The 20332-nt window shown below is 39.0% G+C and overlaps 3 protein-coding genes across 4 annotated transcripts; 1 reads left to right on the plus strand and 2 right to left on the minus strand.

Annotated features, from left to right (window-relative positions):
• LOC109820087 (exocyst complex component SEC15B) lies at positions 738-5676 on the plus strand. Its single transcript, XM_020386156.1, has 2 exons — positions 738-1668; positions 4756-5676. Exons 1-2 carry the CDS (start codon positions 1000-1002, stop codon positions 5506-5508), a joined length of 1422 nt encoding a protein of 473 aa, XP_020241745.1. The 5' UTR covers positions 738-999; the 3' UTR covers positions 5509-5676.
• LOC109822170 (mediator of RNA polymerase II transcription subunit 28) lies at positions 5915-9247 on the minus strand. Of its 2 annotated transcripts, none has more exons than XM_020388331.1 (3): positions 8824-9247; positions 7099-7202; positions 5915-6410 (listed from the first exon to the last, which is right to left on the minus strand). In XM_020388331.1, exons 1-3 carry the CDS (start codon positions 8993-8995, stop codon positions 6276-6278), a joined length of 411 nt encoding a protein of 136 aa, XP_020243920.1. In that variant the 5' UTR covers positions 8996-9247; the 3' UTR covers positions 5915-6275. The 2 variants fall into 2 exon arrangements, with proteins under 2 accessions (XP_020243920.1, XP_020243919.1); XM_020388330.1 differs by having other exon boundaries at positions 7099-7211; positions 8824-9232.
• On the minus strand, positions 18023-18781 carry LOC109821826. Its single transcript, XM_020387981.1, has 2 exons — positions 18566-18781; positions 18023-18239 (listed from the first exon to the last, which is right to left on the minus strand). The coding sequence occupies exons 1-2, from the start codon at positions 18760-18762 to the stop codon at positions 18023-18025; spliced, it is 414 nt and encodes a 137-aa protein (XP_020243570.1). The 5' UTR covers positions 18763-18781.

Consider the following 20332-nt stretch of genomic DNA (forward strand, 5'->3'; position numbering starts at 1 on the left):
CGCTCCACGAAACCCACGCAACCCGAAACCGCACTCAGCAGAACCAAGATCTCCTGCCTCCTCTCCGCCGCCATCTCCAACCGGCGACGACCTCTCCCCTTCGTCCCGCGCGCCTTCCGCCCAGCTCAAGCCCGAGGCACCCTTATCCTCACAACCTCCGCCTCTTCGCCCGATCCAAGGAGGAGTCCGAGACGCAGTCGTCATTGCAAAAGCTCACTAACCAGCGACTTCATTTCGCGCCGTCGACGACCTCCGCTCCCTCCTCTCCGAGCCGCGAAACCCCTAAAAAGCTCGATCTCCCGACTCCAACTCCACCTCTCCAGTCCGCCCGGCCGGCCCCGCCTCCTTAGGCAGGGCGTCCGACTCGTACCTCGAGGGCGTCGGCGGTCTCGGTGAACACTGCAGCGGCGCACGCGCGGCGGCGCTGCATGTGGCGTGAAGGTGCTGCGGCCCTCTGCTTCGCGCGCTAACAAGAATCTCGAAAAAATTGAGGACGCGCTGTATCTGGCCTGGAGGACGTCTGGATCAGATCGAGCGAGGCCGTGGTCAAAGATCAGTTGCCGCTGGCCGACGATCGGCGGATGCTGCACGTGGCATATCCCTCGTTAGGTCTTTCTGCTGGAGGAAGAAGATTGGCGTCGAGTTTTTAACGACTGGATGGCGGCAGATCCGAGTGGCGAGCAGGAATCTAGGGCAGATCGCGATCGGACGGGCACGGGTTCGGCGGCGACGGCAGCAGGGAGGAGGATCTGAGGCATCTGAAGCAGCGGCAGGCGGAAGGAGCAGTCGAGGCTGAGCTCCAGGGATTTGATCTATGCTTTGGATGAGGATGATGATGATGGGGCCGATGAGGTGAACTCTTCGATCCTAGGGTTTGATCTTACGCCGTTGTATCGAGCTTATCACATCCATCAGACGTTAGGGTTGAAGGAGAGGTTCAAGAAGTACTATTTTGAGAACAGGAAGCTGCAGCTGACCTCAGACTTCCAGGTGTCGTCCATGACTCCGTTTCTCGAGTCGCATCAGACTTTCTTTGCTCAGATCGCAGGGTTTTTCATCGTGGAGGATCGAATTTTGAGAACTGGAGGGGGATTGGTGACTAGGGCAGATGTGGAGTCTCTCTGGGAGACTGCGGTGGCCAAAATGGTGTCGGTTCTTGAGGATCAGTTCTCGAGAATGATGACTGCGAGCCATTTGTTGTTGATCAAGGATTATGTGTCTCTTTTGGGAGTGACATTGAGGAGATATGGATATGCAGTAGATCCATTGCTTGATGTGCTGAGCAAACATCGGGATAAGTATCACGATTTGTTGCTTAACGATTGTAGGAAGCAGATCTCGGAAGCTTTGGCTGCTGATAAGTTTGAGCAGATGTTGATGAAGAAGGAGTATGAGTATTCGATGAATGTGCTCTCGTTTCAGATACAGACTTCTGATATTGTTCCGGCGTTTCCTTTTGTTGCGCCATTCTCATCTACGGTTCCGGATTGTTGTCGGATCGTGAGGTCGTTCATTGAAGATTCGGTTAGTTTCATGTCGTATGGAGGGCAGCTTGATTTCTATGCTGTTGTTAAGAAATATCTTGATAGGTTGCTCGTTGAGGCGCTTGATAGTTCTCTTGTGCGACTTGTCAAGTCACAGTCCCTTGGTGTTTCCCAGGCAATGCAGGTAAATTTCACTAAACTATAGCTGCCATTAGTAAAAGTTAACACATAAACTAAAAATAGTTTATGGTAATTCCCTGTAAAACTCCTAAACAATAGCTCGTGCACAAGTTTTGTGAAATTTACACACCTTTTTAGTTTATCTACGACGCTTTTGTATGTATTTTTTATTACTTTGTGTATAACACTTGAAGATATGCATATCCGAATTGTTTGCCTTCACATTTTTCTTTATGATTTTTTTTACAAGTATGCTTTAAGTATTGTATCTTTATCGTATACCAAATGACAACCACAAAGCAGACTTTTGTATATCAGTTACAGTATTATACTTTTTTTTCCTTCTAAACATTTGTCTATCTATTTCTCTAGGAGGCGAAACGTATGTCCATCACGTCTTGGTATCTGTCCACCAACAAATTTGGTAGCTATTTAGGCATCACATGCTTTTGTTTCCTTGTAAATTATGTCATAATATGATGTTAGTCACTGAAAAAGGCATTATGTACAAAGTTTATATGCATTCCTTTTCTCATTAAGCTTCTTCCCTGCACAATTATGGTTGTGCTTATTTGAAACCATGTGTTAAATATATTTATACAATTAAATATATTTATACAACAAAAGGTACTATCTGTCCTTACTTCGAATCTGGCCCATGTCACTGCCAGGATACAATACTCATGTCGGCAAATCAAAGCATGATGGAAAATAAGGATGACAAATTGAAGGAGCTATTCATTCACTGCATTAAGCCATGTTTATGACTTAAATCTAGTTATTAAGTAATTGCACAAGAACTTCAGTGTAATTGGGCTTGATAGTACATTTTACTTGGTACACCACATGAAATTTCGTGTATTAATTAATTCCTTTACTTCATTGAGTATATCTAGCACTCGATATGCTTCTTCCCATGAGAAAAATGATAACTACAACTGCAAAAGTCTCTTAATCGAGGGTTTCTTTGTGTTTCCGCTTATAATTCAGTATTTTCATACCAAGGTTTGGATTCTTCACTCTTACAAAACTAGGAAAAAAGAAAGAAATTCTCTTGTTTACTAGTTAGAATATATTTATGTTCCTTATTCTAGGAAGTTTTTATTGGACTTCGGATTCGGACCCAACTCAAATTGAATCATACAAAAAACCCAAGCCAGATTCAGCCACCCTGGATCTCAACTGGTCCTCATTCAAGATCTGAGGATTGAGTTGATCGACTACTAGCGTTTTGTGGGCATGAACAGATCCAAATAATGCAATAAAAAAGGATGTCAAAAGGGGTAAATAAATAGTGGTTGGATCATGAGGGATGATACACTTCTTTCGCTTGCATGACCTATGATATTGATATTGTAGATCCATGAACTTGTTTATATTATTTGATTGTAACCAATCATTTGTGCGGAAATCTACCTAATCCTATTTGCCAGGTGGAATCTAGAGTTGTTTTAATGGGTCATTGATGGACAGATCTGTTAATCCAGTACATGTAGAATTCCCAACTTGACTTCAAAATAAAAGCTTTTATTCTTTTGAAGCACAGCAGTTCTATTTTGAAGCCTAATCCAGTCAGACACCTGATGCACCAGCCACCTCTTAACGCATCTTTTTTTAAGTACCTTTTCCGGAATATATTGCCCTTGCATGTCATGTTTTTTATATCCACGCCTTCTAGCTTTATCCCTAGTTACCCTTCTTATATTGTGTTGAAAACACAAACCCTAATCCATCGTTACCAATACCTGCCCCAACCCACCATCAGAATAATGTGAATTAGAGTGATGCCAATGGTTAGCCAGAGCCTGAGATTTCTTCCCCTTTGAACACCCCACCCCCGCTTCTCCATCACACCACACACACCTGACCGACACCACCACGCGCGCCAGCCCAAGCGCACGCGCACATGTTTTTTGTTCATGATTGTGTCTATAGACGGACATCCAAGCTTCATATGTTCAATAAACATTTTGAATCGGGTGCCAATATTTGAAATGAATCCAATAAATAAATGAGCATCTGAATGCATGTTAAGTTCAACTGTGACCAATATTGGTTGTGTCTGTAGATGAACATCCAAGCTTCTTGTGTTATATGAACATTTTGAAATGTGGGTGTAAATAATGCGAGAACGGTCCAATAAATAAATGAGTGTGAAGTCCTGAATGCATCTTATGGTCAATTGAGCTTAAACTTCTAGCCTAGGTTGAAAATTAATGAAGCTGAGCTCGAACATGAATTAGTCTTGAATGCAACAAAAAACTAATATACTGTACACTTAAATAAGTTTTAAGATAGTAACAAGCCCAGAGTTAATGAATGCCATCTTTCTTGTTTATTTACATAATTACATTTACCCTGACATGTTTGATATTTATGGTTGTGCAAAGGGAAGAGATGTTATGAATACGTTTTGCACGGAAAATTCTAATCAAATGGGTTCTAAAACAGCTTTTGTCCATTGGAATGTCAAATATCAAACAAGATAAGCTTCAAATTGGGATCTAGGCTCAGAGCTACTGGCCATAAAATTGCCAAATTAAGCTTCAGATGGATCAAATAACTTCAATTTTGAGCTCAAACTGGTTCTGGCATGATCAAATTGGCTATGTTATAACTCTGTAGCTGCAGCTTTAGCATATATTCTTCATAGCTGAAATTCTTGAACATTGCACCTCATTGTCAGTTTGATAGATATTTGATAAATTTCCTTTTGAGAAAATGCTAAAATGTACCATGAACATGTTCATCAACCAACTCCTGCTTATGTTTCAAAAACTTTTCCATCATATTTGATGAATTAACACTAGGAGTTCACCATTTTTTTCTAGTTAATTGATTAATTATTGCTGTCATTTATTAACTTATCATGGACTGCAATGATTTGCCTACATGGTAACTCTTATGTTTTCGTGCAGTAGTTCGTGATATTAATTTTACATCTCTTCGTGATATTAATTTTACATCTCTCCACTCTTCTACCGTGTAGTTTATTTTTCATCCTGGTTCCCATCCTTAGACAATTTCATACAAACAAATATTTATTCCTCCAAAGTTTGATCTTCACAAGATAATATTTATAAAAACACAGGTTGCAGCCAACATGGTAGTCTTCGAGAGAGCTTGCGACTTCTTCTTCCGCCATGCTGCCCAACTTTCTGGAATCCCACTTCGAATAGCTGAGAGGAGTCGTAGAGACTTCCCACTAAAAAAATCTCGTGACGCCGTTGAAGAACTACTAATAAGCTTGCTAAGAAACAAGATCGATGATTTCATGCTACTAACCGACTCCATCAACTGGATGGCCGACGACCCACCTCAGAGTGGCAACGAGTACTCCAACGAGGTTCTTATATACCTCGAAACCCTAGTTTCCACCGCTCAGCAAATACTCCCAGTCCAAGTCCTCGTACGCATTGTTCGTGGCATTCTCTCTCACATATCAGATAAAATTGTCGGCATGTTTCTCAGTGATTCCTTAAAGAGGTTCAATGGCAACGCAGTAATAGGAATTGATACCGATCTCAAGCTGTTTGAATCTTTTGCCGAAGACCAATCTCAGATATTTGGCGAACCAGATGATAGTGAGCTAAAGATGGCATTGATAGAGGCGAGGCAATTGGTTAATTTGCTGATGAGCAATCACCCAGAGAATTTCTTGAATCCAGTTATTAGAGAGAGGAGTTATAACAAGCTTGATTACAAGAAGGTAGTGTCTATATCCGAGAAGTTTAGGGATTCATCGGATCGACTGTTTGGGACTTTTGGTACGAGGGGAGCAAAGCCGAATCCGAAGAAGAAATCTTTGGATGCTTTGATAAAAAGGCTTAAAGATGTGAGTTGAATCTTTTGTAGCGTTCATCTTCTTTTAATTAATGTGTGTATGTTGTTTATTTATTGTGATTAACTAACTCCCGGTTGTTATATTTGATATCGTTATTTTCTGGATAGTTTTAGTTGGGTGATGGTAATTTTTGACTTCAGGCAGCTTCTCTGCTTGTATTAGATTTGTCAATTCTTTGTCAGTTCGGCTGCTTCCTGTATTTATATGGATATGAGAATAATGGTTTTAAGCTCTCTATAGCTCATAAAGCGCTTCTAAATTTTAGTAGATAAAAAGGAGTATAAAGCGCTTCTAAATTTTGGCTGTGGGGGGCTGGGGAGAGCGCGCGCTCCAAAGACCTCCATTGCTGCGTCTCTGCTTGTATTTTTGCTCAACATTTTCCTGGTTACATCAGAATGCTCTAAAGAGATTAAAACTTTAGTTTGCTTAGATACATGAATCAAAGAGAAATCCAGTATGTTTCAGTGGGGTAAACGTGTATTAGGGCTTTCGACACAAACTAATATTGCAGAATAATCGACAACAAAGAGGAAGGAACACAATCCTAGAATGTTTGTAATTTCACATTGGTCGACGATGAGTTCGTAGCTCCATCTGCGCAAGATACTTTCGACAGCCTCAACTTTCATTCTTTATCACGCCAAGACATGACAAAGCTGTAACCCGTCGGCACCAAATTTGCATTACATCCGAACGAAAGCAACAATCTACAGAAGTTAACCCCCATGCGGTACAAAGTGTAGCAGAACTTTAAAAAAGGCACATTATCACACCCTCTCCAATTCTACAATATGCTTATCCAACTGATCTTTCAGCTCTTTCCTCCACCCGAGAATAAGTTTTTCATGTTTATCGATCAACTCAGATTTGGTCTTCAGCTCTTCCTCCATGACCGAGATCTCCTGATGAGGGGGAAAAAATTACAATGATAAGGGCGGCAATGTTAAAGAACTATTGGTTAACATTACTGTTATTAGTTATAGTCATGAAGATTCAGAACATTTGGAAATTATGTGGTGCTGATTAGCTACCTTACTTGTCTAGCTCGTATTGAGCAACATGTTTAGATGTTCATGGCGAGCAGCACATTACTAGTGTTACCTTAGAGCCTGTTTGGATTTGTAAGGGGTGAAGGGAAAGTTAAGGGAAACTAGGTGAGAGAATAGAAGGGAAGGGAAGGGCGTTCCCTTCCCCTTGGTTACACCCTAATTTGGGGGGTAACAAATTTTATACTATTAGGGGGTGAACCAAGTACACCCTAATTTGGGGGGTAACAAATTTTATACTATTAGGGGGTGAACCAAGGGGAACTAGGGTGAATAACTTCACCTATACTATTAGGGGGTGAACCAAGGGGAACTAGGGTGAATAACTTCACCTCCTAAATGTTCCCAAACAATGTGAATGGAGGTGAATGGTTCCCCTAACTTCCCTTCCACCCTTATTCCCCTCAATCCAAACAAGCCCTTAGATATTACTCTGACCCCTATTGTAATTGTAAACAAATATCTCGGGCTTCGTTCTATTCAATAAACATAAAATGTCCCTCTCTGATTTCAAAAGTTATAAGAAAGATGTTGCTTGCAGTACCTTTCGGACCATTTCTTCCTTGGTTGGTTGATCCTCATGTTGCAGCCCTATGAAATACAGCTGCAGCTTCTTTGAGGCCTCCATAAAATCTCTCGCGTGCCTTTCTACATCAACTGAGAGCAATTAAACGGTTTAATGGTTTCTTACATCCTTATTAGAAAAAAAAACCGGAAGATAAATGAAATGCTTCATACAGTACTTAGTATTTGCTTCAGACACAATTTGCCTGTAGTTGCGCCAAAAACCTTATGCATTCCTAAGTGATTGATAGCATACAACGGTTTTAAAGGTAATTCACCCCTATCCCTCTCATTGTTAAACCAGCAACTTATGTCCGCATCTGTGATGTTGTAAATTATAGTCTGTTCATTAACATGACATGCAACGATTGAAACAGTCCGCAATAGTGAGTAAAACTAACCATGACCACAAAGCTCCCACAAAATTTTCAGCAAGATAATCCGTTAGATCTTATCGGTAGTCAGCTACATGTGAAATAAATCAAAGTGGTGGATACTTCACAACTTTTTGAGAAGGGACACGCAAAGGATTTATCTCTAATTTGGAAATGCAAAGGATAATCAAAGTGGTTGAACTTCAACTTTTTCCAGAAGAGGGTGTCCAAAGGACTTACAGATAAATAGTTTACAATGTGTGATTAATTGAACATCCAAAAAAATAAACCACACAAAGGCCAAAGGCTAGTGAAGAAAAATAGAAAGGTTGAGATCTTGAACAATAACTCCATGCTCATTCATTACTGGAGATGAATTTGGGAATACACCGAGAGAAGGAAAGTCAAGTAAAGAGGGATTAAGGGAAGAAAAGGGAAGGTGAGAGAAACCATAAATCTTGTTTGGGAATTCAGTATGGAGAATGGAAGGGAACTTACTTCACCATGTTTGGGAACTTCCATAAAGGGAAGGGAAGGTAACTCCAAACTCAATTCTCAGCCGGGCTGGATTTGATCTTCAGGTGGTAAACTTTTCATGTGGGACGACAATTATTTGATCGATTCCCTTCCCCTCCCCTCCATTACAACCCAATTTGGAGGGGAACAAAATCGCACGATTTCTCACCTCAATTCACTCAACTTTCCCTCGATCATCCCCCTCAAATGAGATCCCAGACAAGGTTAATGGTTCACCTAACTTCCGTCACCCCCCTCGTTACCCCCAATCCAAGCAGTTAATAATAATATTACTGCGATTTGCCATAGAATCCTCAAATCACATAGCATGCATTTGGCTTGGTCACAACTATACAATTCCATATCCTCATGCAATTTGCAGGTCACAATTATTAGCACATCAGCAATGACCTCAAAGCCTAGAGCGGCGCAAATTCTACAGCAGGAAGCAGAGGCAGTGAGGGGGAGTTTGCAAGATTTACATTGAAGCAGCTATCAAAATGCCGCCCTGGCTTTGAGGTCTTCAGCTGGACTATCATGAGGAACACAATCCGTACAAATGCACAGCGCAGTTAAGTATACAAAACAGGGATATATTCTGATTTCATTTACATATAACCATAAAATATCAGCTAGATCAATAGCAAACATTAGCTAATCAACACAAACTCCAGCTACGCACACAACTATTAAAAAAAATTTAAAAAACCCTAATGAACCAACATCGCATTTTCGAACTTTAGCCCTAAACCAAATCGCTTTTTCCAATAAAGACTCGATCTTTGACCTAAAAAGAGGGAAATTTAGGGTTTTACTTTGGTGGGAGGAGTGGTTGGAGCGGTCGACGGCCTGGAGCTCGCGAGCGGGGAGGCAAGGGAGGAGAGCAGCTTCGAGGGCGGCGACGCAAGAAATCATCTCATCCCTCTTCTGTTGATGTTGATTTTGGGATGGCGATGGCGATCTCATCGGAGTTTGCTGATCGGACATTTTGTCGAACAGGTTGGCCGCAATTTTTGTAGAGGAGACGATTCTCGTGATGTTTCCGCTTGGTATATTTTACTTATAAAAATACAGCTTAAATTAGAGAAAAGGAGAATTTTACTTGAACCCTGTGCTTCTCACTTAATTACATAATCCCTCTCTCCTCTTCAATTGAAAAATTATTAGTGGGCGCCTCTCTCTGTACTTAATTTTCGCATTATTATTTTCATCCATTTTGTTATGTAAATGTATCGCTGCCAAACTTGCCCTCAGCCTTTGGAGCTAAGAAAGAGCATATTTGGCAACTTTAGATTATAACCAGCTTGACTTATATAATCTATAAATAGCTTATAAGTCAAGTAAATTATGATCTAAACTGTTTAGCAAAATTAGTAGAATGTCTAGCAAATGAGTGACTTATAATCCATCCTTTTGTCAAAATGACCAAAAAAGAGTTGGGGGATAGAGAAGGCCTTGGATTTTTTTTTAAATGCTAAGGGATAAAGTGGTATTTTACCCAGTGAAACTCCACCAAAAATGAGTTGGATGCCCCGATTTTTTTTTCTGGCTTATAAGCCAAAATAATATGTTTGCCAAACATGTATCGGTGGCTTACATCAAAAATTTGCTGGTAGCTTCTGGCGTCAATCCTTTATAATTTTAGATTTTTCTGCAAAATTTCATGCCCAAACTGTAGATAATCGTTTTTCTGTGCAATAAAAAAAACACCTTTCTGCATTCTTCAAGCTCTTTTACACAAACAAGTGGTACGTAGGCGCCGTTCAGCCCCCCTTACGTCCCTCTTGCTTTCTGTAATTTTATGTTTAACTACTTTATTTTGCTTAGACGTTGCATTTTTTAGGTCTTATATTTTTTAGCTAGCTCACTATGTGGATTACACGGTTCCAATCTTTTTAGTTTCAATTTTTCTGATGATCACCTATAAAATGTACATTTGAATAACGATCAAAACTGTGGGTTTCGAATCATCTACTAGATTGCAAGTCACAACCAATAGATATCAGGTAGAGGTAAAAAGTAAAGTAACCGTTGATTTCTCAAGGCAACGCACAGAAGCAGGGGTTTCGTTCCAGTGTTTGTCGAATTATCTGCAATACCAATCTTTTCAACGTTGATTTATCGATTAAAATTTAATAATGTCTGACTTCTATATGTTTGGTTCTCATGACACGTTTGATGCTCCATCAAATTCACGATATGCGGTTGTTTTAAAAGACTAGAATCTATCATCTTTGGCTGCGACCCAAGGTCTTCAATTGACGCCCCACCCACCCACTCCACCCAAACACCCACAGACAAACATCTCTTTATTCAGACGAAAATAAGAATATTCTTGACTTAAACAAGACGAGGAATTTTGTCGGTCATTGATTCGAAACTAAAGCTGAAACCAAAACCAATGTGGCCTCTTCAGCCCACTGTTCTCTTAAGCTTCGCTAAATTAGAGTAGCACCATATTTCGGAAGCCCATCTGATTGTTTTAAAGCGAATTTAAACTCTGGTTTTAATAAAAAAAATGGGTGTAGCTAAATTTTGTGAGTTGCGTGTGATTTTAGGCGGCCCACCCAATCAATGCGGCCCACCCAAAAACAATCACAACATATATATACGTGAGATAGGGTTTTGACGTTGAGAGGTGGGGGGGGGGGGCAAGGGTTTTGTGCGGCGATGCTTTTGTGACGGCTGCGAGAGAAAAAGTAGTTGCAAGAAACGGATTTTTTTTTGGGCGCTACGAAGAGCAACGCAGGGATTGGCAGCGGCTAATTTTGAAAGCAAAGGAGATTTTGGCTGCGGGGTTTTTTATGGCTGCAGAAGAAAAAAGAGTTTTGTTTTGGCTGCTTTGAGAGAGTATTTGTGTGAGGCACGCCTGAGGTTTGTGAGAGGTTTTATTTGTGAGATTGTAAACACCAATTGTACTCTCCCTCTAATAGTAGATTTCCCTCCTTGCGGACGTAGGCAATTTGCCGAACCACGTAAAATTTGTGTTCTTGCCGTGATTTATAATAGCTTGTAGGTTCCCTCGACGCGCAGTCCTAGAGCTGACGAGAGGAAAAGCTGATATCTCACTTTGATGAAATATCTGGCTTTTGGTTCTTGTTTCCTTTGAGAAACGAGAATTTCATTGTGATCTAATCTCTTGTTGTGCACTCTGCGCACCGGAGGTGCTGCCGAAATTTTCGCTGCGCACAACAAATTTTGCTGCATCTACCACTATTTTATATTGCTACAGACTATGATTATAAAACCTATTCTATTGAAACATAAACTGATACAGTCGCAAAATACAAATCTGCGTTCAGTTGGCAACACGCTAGAAGTACTTACACCATTAACATTTCCGTGATACTACTAGAAGTATCAATTTTCACGACGCTGAAATTTCTTTGAAAGTACAAATTTTTTCAAATTTGTGACAATGTCAGCTGCATAATGTTCTTTTAATTTCATCACACTATGCTCTCAACTTAATTAGAAGGGTTCTGAAGACATGCAAGGGTAAAATATTGAAGGAAGTTGAACAAGGAGGTAAAAGTAATTGAGAATACGGAGTGGTACAAATCTGTTTTCCTCTTTAATCCTGATTTTCGAAAAGTTCTTGGGCGCTCAATGAGAAGTGGGAACAGCCAGCATCTGTAATTAGTTCTTAACTATTGCGTTGATTTCTCGTATGATTAAAACCTGTAAGCAGTAAAACTGTCGAACAGTCGCAATAATGCTGCTTCAGCTTCCTTCATCTTCTACCTTAAAGCTCGAATGACTCTTTCTTCATCCCTGCACATATATCGGTTGATTATTTTGCGTTTTTCCCCTCGAGGAAATTCAACCATTGCTCTCTGGAGAAAATCTGTTTCATGTCACTTTCTGATGTGTAGACTGTAGACTACTCTTAACCAATAAAGCCCAAGCAAGTGCAACAACTTAATTCTAGCTTCTGTTTTCCATAAGCCTTCTCTTTTTTTTCTCAGGTTCTTATCTTTTGCCTTCAGAAAGTCCAAAAACAAACGCCGAGTTTCCTCCCTTTGGTCTTCTATTGAAGGGAGGAAAGCGCCTAATGAAGATATCGACACCATTTGTGACACCCTCGCTCATGTTAATGGCCTTCTTGTCTCTGTCATCTCTAGGTCTTCATGATTTATGATTAGTGCCTGATATAATCTTCTAAGTTGATTAAATGTGTCCTTTTCAAAATCATTTACGTATGTTTTTCCATTCAGGGGTGGGGCTTCTTTTTTGAGAAAGGATGGTGAGCTGTGATAGCTTCTTCTCTTCTGTTCTTTTTTTCCTTTCTTCCTCTCTTTTATTTCTTTCGTCTCTGCGCATATACTTGTTAATAATCTTTAATTTTTCATTAAAGAGTCTGAGCACATATCTCCTGGTTCTCATTACTTGTATCACATGTATCCATGTCAGTTAGTGTGCACGTGCACATGTATAGTATGATGTTGCCTGTTACTATCTATCACTGGTAATTATTGACTGAGATAATATCAAAATAAATATTACTAAAGGAATTTGATGAGAGTCGATAAGAGATGTAATTTGTGATGAGGTCACAAGCCTTAGACATTCTACTGATAAAATTTTAGGAATTTTCTTCCCAAAGGGTGTCATACATAACTTATCGATACTACTCGGTTTCGTGTAATGTAAGATATGTTATGGTCTCTTGATGTGATCCTTTTGCACTGCATCAATTTACTCGTCATCTGTTTTTTTTTTTTTTTCTTATTTTGGATATATGAGTCAGGCTTAACTTTGATAGATGCTTGCTTGTGAAAAAGAATTAAAGCTACATTATTTATTTTCTTTAGAAACTCTACTTTTCTAATTACTATGGTTCTACCATTATATTAGCACAATAATTTCAAAAAATTGGTTATTTTTCTCGGTACTTAATGACGGAAATAATATCAAAATACATGTTAATAGAGGAATTCGACGAGAGTAGGTAAGAGATGTGATTTGTGATGAGAAGGTCGATCACAAGTCTTAGACATTCTAATGATACCGTGTTAGGATCGAATTTTGCTCCCCGAAGGGCGATTACCTATTTTATTGATATTACTCGGTTTCGTGTTATACAAGATACGTTATGCACTCTGTTTTGTATGCGACTAAGACTTACTTTTGGTAGATGCTTGCTTGTGAAAAGAAAGCTACGTATTTGTTTCCTTAGAGACTCTACCCTCTTCTAATTATTCTCAATGTTATGATTACTTCCATGAAGTTAACTTTTTTTTTATCTAGTTTGCGACTGATTAAAAGTTTAATAGATGCTTGATTTGCTTTAGAAACTCTGTATCTTCTAATTTTTTTTCGCTTGGTGTTATGATCACTTCCATAAAGTTACTTTTTTTTTTTACTTTGTGAGCTACTGGTTAACACCACCATAATTATCTTATGCAGTTAGCTCCACCATTGAGATGATTGGAATCAGAGATTTGGAGATGAAGAAGTGGGCTGCACTCAGAAAAGTTTCATACCCTTGAGCACTACATTGGAACAAAGAATTAGGCATCCACTATGGAGGTAGAGAATATTTAGCTCAAGATAGATTTTTTTTTTTTTCCACTTTAGTTACCTAGTTATTGGAAGAATAGCTTTCTGAGCATACTTTTTGAGAGACCAGTTCTGCTGTTTCCTTAATGCCATTAAGGGAGAGTACGTTCAGTCCATGCTAACCATTGGACCTATCATGAATGCTAAGAATTGAAATTAGGAGTTAATTGCGAATAGACTCCGGCCTCGTGTACCTCCTGAGTGAATTTGTTTGACTCTTTTACCCTACGAGAGAAAGAAATTCTTTTTCTCAAATAGACCTCCTGAGAGGGTAAAGGTTACAGAATTTTCACTCAAGAGGTCTATCTGCAATAATAGAACTAAAGGAGGTCTATCCACAATTGGACAATAGTCCTGAGGGCCTGTCCGCAATTAACACTTGAAATTAAAGACAACCTGCTAAGGAACGTAATGCTTTGGGTATCTCATTGCGTTTTGAGTATGGAGGCAAATGAATGAGTAGAATGCACTATACCAAATTAGATACTAGTGAAGGCCAACGTGCCTATCAACAAAAATATCCTTTAGAATTCATATTGGCAGAGATCTGACTATGTTTTTCGCTGATTGTTGGCTTTATAACAAGATTAATCAACAGTACATCATCCAACCGGAGGGGGGGCAGCACACCTATCCCCCCAGGTCCCCTATCTGAGGTCCCTATAGAAGCGCCCTTATAACAAATCCCTCTTGTTTATCCTACCTTGGGATAAACAGTGAAAGGATAAGAACAACGCAAACAGATTGTATAAGTCCTATTTGTCTTATCTTATCCAAAAGCTTTCCCTAAACCTCCTCCTCTTATACCTGTAACCTGATTAAGAAAAGTCAACGTTAATATAAATGTGTGGCCATAACCACATATATTGAGTTTGACAAATACTGCATAGCTCTGTGAGAACTTATCATGCACATGTCAGCTCTTCACCTGGGCTCTTCCTTGATTAGGACCATGGACGATAATTCCTCGTCTAGCTGCCGTTTAATTTCTTTTAAGATGAAGAATTTTCGTGTAGCTGACAGCTATTTGTGAAAACATGGTCAGTTTTTTTTTTTTTCTTTTTTAAGTTTTCTGAGCAGAGAGTATACATAACAAGTGTTGGAATTGTACCGAGTTAACGAGAGGGATGATCCTTTCTTTCATTTTCCACCGGGGCGAAGCTTTTGGTGAAATTGACAATGTCAAATATCCTTCCAATAAGTTTGGTGACTTTTAGCAGTGTCTTTATGCTTGAAAATGTTCTGTTTCAAGCAATTGCCGTGTATGCTACATCATTTAAGGGGATGAAAACTACAGGTATCCAGCGTAGAATGGGTTATTTGCCTACACCCTTATATCATGGGCATTTACAGAACTACCCCCCACATCTTAGTATTTGGAAAACTGCCTCTCGAATCATCAACTTTGTGGGAATATACCCCTAAAATCAACAAACCGTCAACAAGCAAGGTGCTAAAATTTTGACTATTTTGTTGATAATTTTTACACCGCAATTACAAAGTAGCTTATCAAAGTTGATGATTAATGGTTTTGAGGGTAATTTCTCCCAAAATTGATGATTTAGAGGGTATTTTTGCAAATACATGTGATTTAGGGGGTATATATGCAAATAAACCTAGCGGAATTCAGACAACGGAGCTCCGTGATGAGGTAGATTATTTTCATTGAATTATTCTTTTCGTTCGTTATGATCTATTTATATTTTAAAACATCTATAAATTTGGAAATCGCGATGTCGAAGGACTTGTAGCTCATATTTTACATCCTCTCTTGTGATTGCAATTTTGATAAAGAATTAATTTCGCGACCACTTTGATGTATGATCGAAACATATCTTACATGCCTGATATTTTGTTTACATGTTATTTAAGACATGTAGATCAAAATGAATAGAGTTGATGGTCCAACTTGATGACATATTTTATCAAGATAGTTGTATCGAATATTAAAATTATTCCGCACAAATGTATGTATGTGTATATATACATACCTATGCATTTGTGTTGTGTGTGTATGTGGGGTGTGTGTTGAGGATACTCGATATGAGCTGTCATGTAATATAATAAAATTAGACGTCAAGAAATAACATGCTCTATCTGGGTAGTTCCTTCAGTTAAATAAGTTAGTGGTATCATGCTCTTTTTCTTTTTCTTACGTGTTAAATGAAATTTACAAATCAGAAGTCCAGAAGTATACAGAATTTGAAAAATTCCTCAATGACCCAAAATATGTGACCAATAGGGGGGACAAGTGAGGTGTCTGTGTCATCCTCCTATTGGATAATGAGTTGGTCATCATTAATAATAGTCAACTCATTATCTAATAGGAGGGGGGACACATTACTTGTCCCCCTATTGATCTCATATTTTAGGTCCATGTAGCAAATTAAAGCTTACAGAATTTTTAAGCGCATATTTAAGTCAAGGACCCCACAAGACAGTTTCCACTCTGAAAAAGGGGCCCAACATCTTTGCGGTGGGCCTCCATGAAAGGGACTGAAGTTTCTCGTTTAGGCTACAAAAGCGTCCATCCTCGCACTGGCTGGTGCAGTTATTCTCTTCCTCATACCAGCATTTGATAGTGAGAGGTCACGACAAAAGTTATTGAGGAGCAAAACACTCGGCTACTACGTCCAAAGATTGTGATAGGAAACAGACGGTGGTTTTAAGATGGAAGAGGACAGCTACGCCAAGGAAGAGAGAGAGAGAGAGAGAGAGTCATGCGTGTTTCATTTGAGGGGTGATTCTTGTCAATATTCCAAGGGGAGCTCCAAAACCATTGGCGATTTTGAGAGGAAAAGTGATGAAGAAAATGTCGTGTACATGAACTTTTTATCCTTGTATTCTTGTCCCCACCTCTCTCTCTCTCTCTCTCATCATCATCTCCCATATTTATAGAGTTTGGTACTCTCTATCTAGGCCCTGTTTGGTTCCGGTTTTTGGATATGTAAAAAGGAAGGAAGTTGTTAAAAATGTTAGCTTTTTGGTAACTTTCCCCCCTTTTACCCATCCAAAAAACTGATCCAAACAGCCCCCTAGTGTTGTTAGTGACGAAGCGAATGTTTGGTTGAACCAAAATTTTAGTGTTTAACGGGAATTACAAATTTTGGAATTTAAAAGTGTGTTTTTTGGATTTTGGAGTTTCATATTTGGTGTTTGTTTCAATATTTTTTGGGATATTGAATCCCAAAAAATACAGAAAACATTCAATTTTTAGAATTTGTCAAATCCTCTCAATTAGAGAGTATTTGACAAATCCTATAAATGGTTACGCTTACCTCTCTTTCTATACCCTTATATTTTATTTTCTTGTGGAATGTAACCTCATCAGGGTAAGTATTTTTATTTTTTTCTTCTTGTTTAGAATTTGTTATCATATAATTTGGATTCGAACCAAACAAGATATTACAAATTTTAGGGTTTGTTTTTCTATTATAATGATGAACTAAACAAAATATTAGAAATTCCAAAGTATGTACAAAATCTTATGGATTTAAAATTCTCTATGAAATTACAAATCCTAAAATTTTAATATTTAAACCAAACAAAATATGCGTCTAGCCTTTTGACAATATTTAATTAACTAAGATAAGAAGATTTAATTAAAAGAATTTTCTTATTAATTAGTTATGTTTTCGTTTTATTTTGTGCTTCTTGAGGAATGGATTCAAATAACATACAGGACTATCAATGTAAATATTTTTTGTGCAAATCAGGGAGTTTGAGGAGATAATGTCTTCATATACAAAGTCTCAACTTATGGAGAAAGCCTATTTATGTGCAGAAGCGTCTTTGAAAAAAGAAAGGCCTTGTTATCAAAATACTATAATCTTACGCATTAATACATACACCAACCTATGGACTATACCCAAGTACCATAATAGCTCGTAACAATTCATCATACAAATAAGAACATTCACTTCATTTTTTGGTTTAAATGATTAATCTACTTTTAATCACAATGGAAAAAATTAAATATTCAAAGAAAACATGGAGAAAATGAATATTAATTAACTTTTACTATTTTTCAGAAATAACACTACAGGCACACTCTCCACCACACCCCCTCTCCTGCTACAGTATAAGGGGGATTTTATTTATGTTATTAATAATAACCTTTATTACTATATAAAAATGAATATTTCAGAACTCTAGCCATCCGTTTCGAACGTCACGCGTCTCTCTCTTTAGGATTTTTATGCCGTACACACTTCACTATTATGTTGCATTTATCAGATAAGTCCATCTTTCTTGCAAAATTTAAATTGCACAACCAATAAAAACATAAATATAGAGTAAACCCTTCCAATATCTATACCCATATATTATATTTTTTTTTTTAAAAAACATTAATACAAACTCCAAACTAACCCCTACAAACCAAAAAATCCCCGCACGTTCACCTCACCAAAAAAAAAACAAAAAAAAAACAACTCTTCCGAAACAAAACAATCAATCCAAGGCGTTTTCGGTCACCGCAACGTCAACACTTACACTCCACCCCACCCCCACGCTAAGCAAACCTCGCCACCGCCGGCTTTTTCCGGCGGCGGGAGCGCGAGCTGGCGCGGGAGGCCGCCGGCCAAGCGGCAGCGCCCTCCTCACGCTCTCCTCATCCAAAAATATCTGCTTGCACCTGCACTCCTCGCTACAAAACGCCCTGTCCCCTCTGCACAAAATTAAGAAAACTCTTTAAAGGGAGATAATCGTTTTAAACCGTTCCCAAAATGCCCCTGTGCGGGATATAGCAGGAGGAGCTTAAAAGCTCGTGTTGTCCGAACTACATCCAAATTTTCATATGCATAATTATTTAATTAGATTTGCGAAAGCTTATCGCGAAATAAAAAAGACTTGAAAATAAAAGAATTCTTGCCCGCTCGAGTGGAAAGTGTTCTAACAGCAAGAGTTGAAACTGCGTGAGGTTGTAAATGCATTCGTTGTTCCGGCTATTTCTAACTGAATAAAATATTTGGTTTGTTTTTTTTTTTTTTTTACCTGTACATGTAGATGTCTCTGCCTTCAAGGAGGCGCTGGCGGCAGAGGTAGCAGTATTCCAGAAAAGGGCTCGTGGGGGCAAAATGGGAAGAGGATGAAGAAGAAGGTGGGGATCTTAAGTTCGTTTTGCTGATGATCTGGGGGCATTTTGGGAAGGATGGGGTTTGGGATTCGAGGAGAACGCTCAGGCCCGCCATTGTTGAGCCTCTGAGATTGGGCAGGCGAAGCGGGTCGCATTTAAAGGAGGGAGGAGGTGGGCGTTCTGGTGCTCCGCTGGAGCAGGTTTAGGGAGGGGTGTGGTCACTCGAGGTGAGAGTAGTTTATATGCGAGAGTAGAGTTTTGCTTTTTCTCGTTTTGTTTTATATGCATTTTCTTTGCACACATGACTTTTTTAGAATATTCTCTTCACCTATATTTCAACAAAAACAAAAACATTCATCCAAATGATCATTAATTAAAGGACACAATAATATAGTTGCTCATTCTATTTCTAGCAGAGTTTTGATCTTTAGACATCTAATTATACATCTGCACTTGGATAAAACGCTTGCGCTTCACGATCTGATGATTTTTTTTCAAACTCTTTAGGTGAAAGTTTTCGCAATTGGACATAATTTGGTTTGAGTCTAAAGGGGAAAATAGGAAATAGAAAGGATCCGAAGCTCCCTGATTCCTTTATTTTCTCTATTACCTTCGGAATTTTGGACGATAAGAAACTAAAAATGTCCAAAATTCAAGTGCAAACGTCTGTCTAAAGGTCGTAAAAATATTAGTTCGTTATCAGCTAATGATTTCATTAATGATTACACGTAAGAATCTTTTTTGTTGAGGTTATTAATAAGTGAGGGAGTCTTGAAAAACAAAGGGCATATGAAGGGGTATTTTGTAATTTATCCTTCAATTTATAGATGATACAGTTAATTGCTGTAGGTTTTAAAACTTAAAAACTTTTAAGTGGCCCTGCTTTCTCTATATTCAATTAGATTACGAAATCGGATGAGTTTCATGAGTTAACATGAAACTAATTGTTGCGCGCGGCAGAAGCTTTCTTAGCAACACGAACAATAACTCGAACTAACCACAACTAATATGTAAACACAACAACAGCAAGAACAAAGAATTTTACGTGGTTCGGCAAGTTGCCTACGTCCACGGGGCAAGGAGGGGGGGAGTTCTTACTATTAGAAATCAGAGAATACAAGTAGAGTTACAAATCTCTCAGATCAAATCTCTCAGATCAAACCCTAAAACAAAGCTCTTGATCTCTCACAACTCTCCCACAATTGGATGCAACAATTCTCTCTCAAAGACTACTCAAATTCGTCCTTGCATTAACCAGTCATCCGCGGTCGACTGCCAGCAGCTCTGAATCCTGGTAGTCTTCGTGCACGTTCGCGGTCGACCGCCAGTCTGTCTGGCTGATTTCTTTGTTGTTTTCCTGTAATTCTTCAATTCTCCACCTCAGCGAATGTTTCCATCAAAACTGAGCCGACACCAAATCATCCAATAGTCCCTCAACAAGTCAGGGAACCAATCTAGAGCTGAAACGCGACCCATCTGAATCAACTGATCAAACCGGCTGTATCTGAAAGACTGCCTACGTATCTTCTTGTCCAATGAATCAAGCCGAACGTAGTTCACCCAAATGGCCTCCAAAGGCCTCAGCACTGAAGGATGTTCAAAAGCTTCAAACAATGACCATATTTTACTCCTGAAATAACTTTGATCAACATATCTGCAGGGTTGTCATTAGTGTGGACCTTCTC

Source organism: Asparagus officinalis, chromosome 8, assembly GCF_001876935.1.
Source record: "Asparagus officinalis chromosome 8, Aspof.V1, whole genome shotgun sequence".
In the NCBI taxonomy this organism is placed as follows: domain Eukaryota; kingdom Viridiplantae; phylum Streptophyta; class Magnoliopsida; order Asparagales; family Asparagaceae; genus Asparagus; species Asparagus officinalis.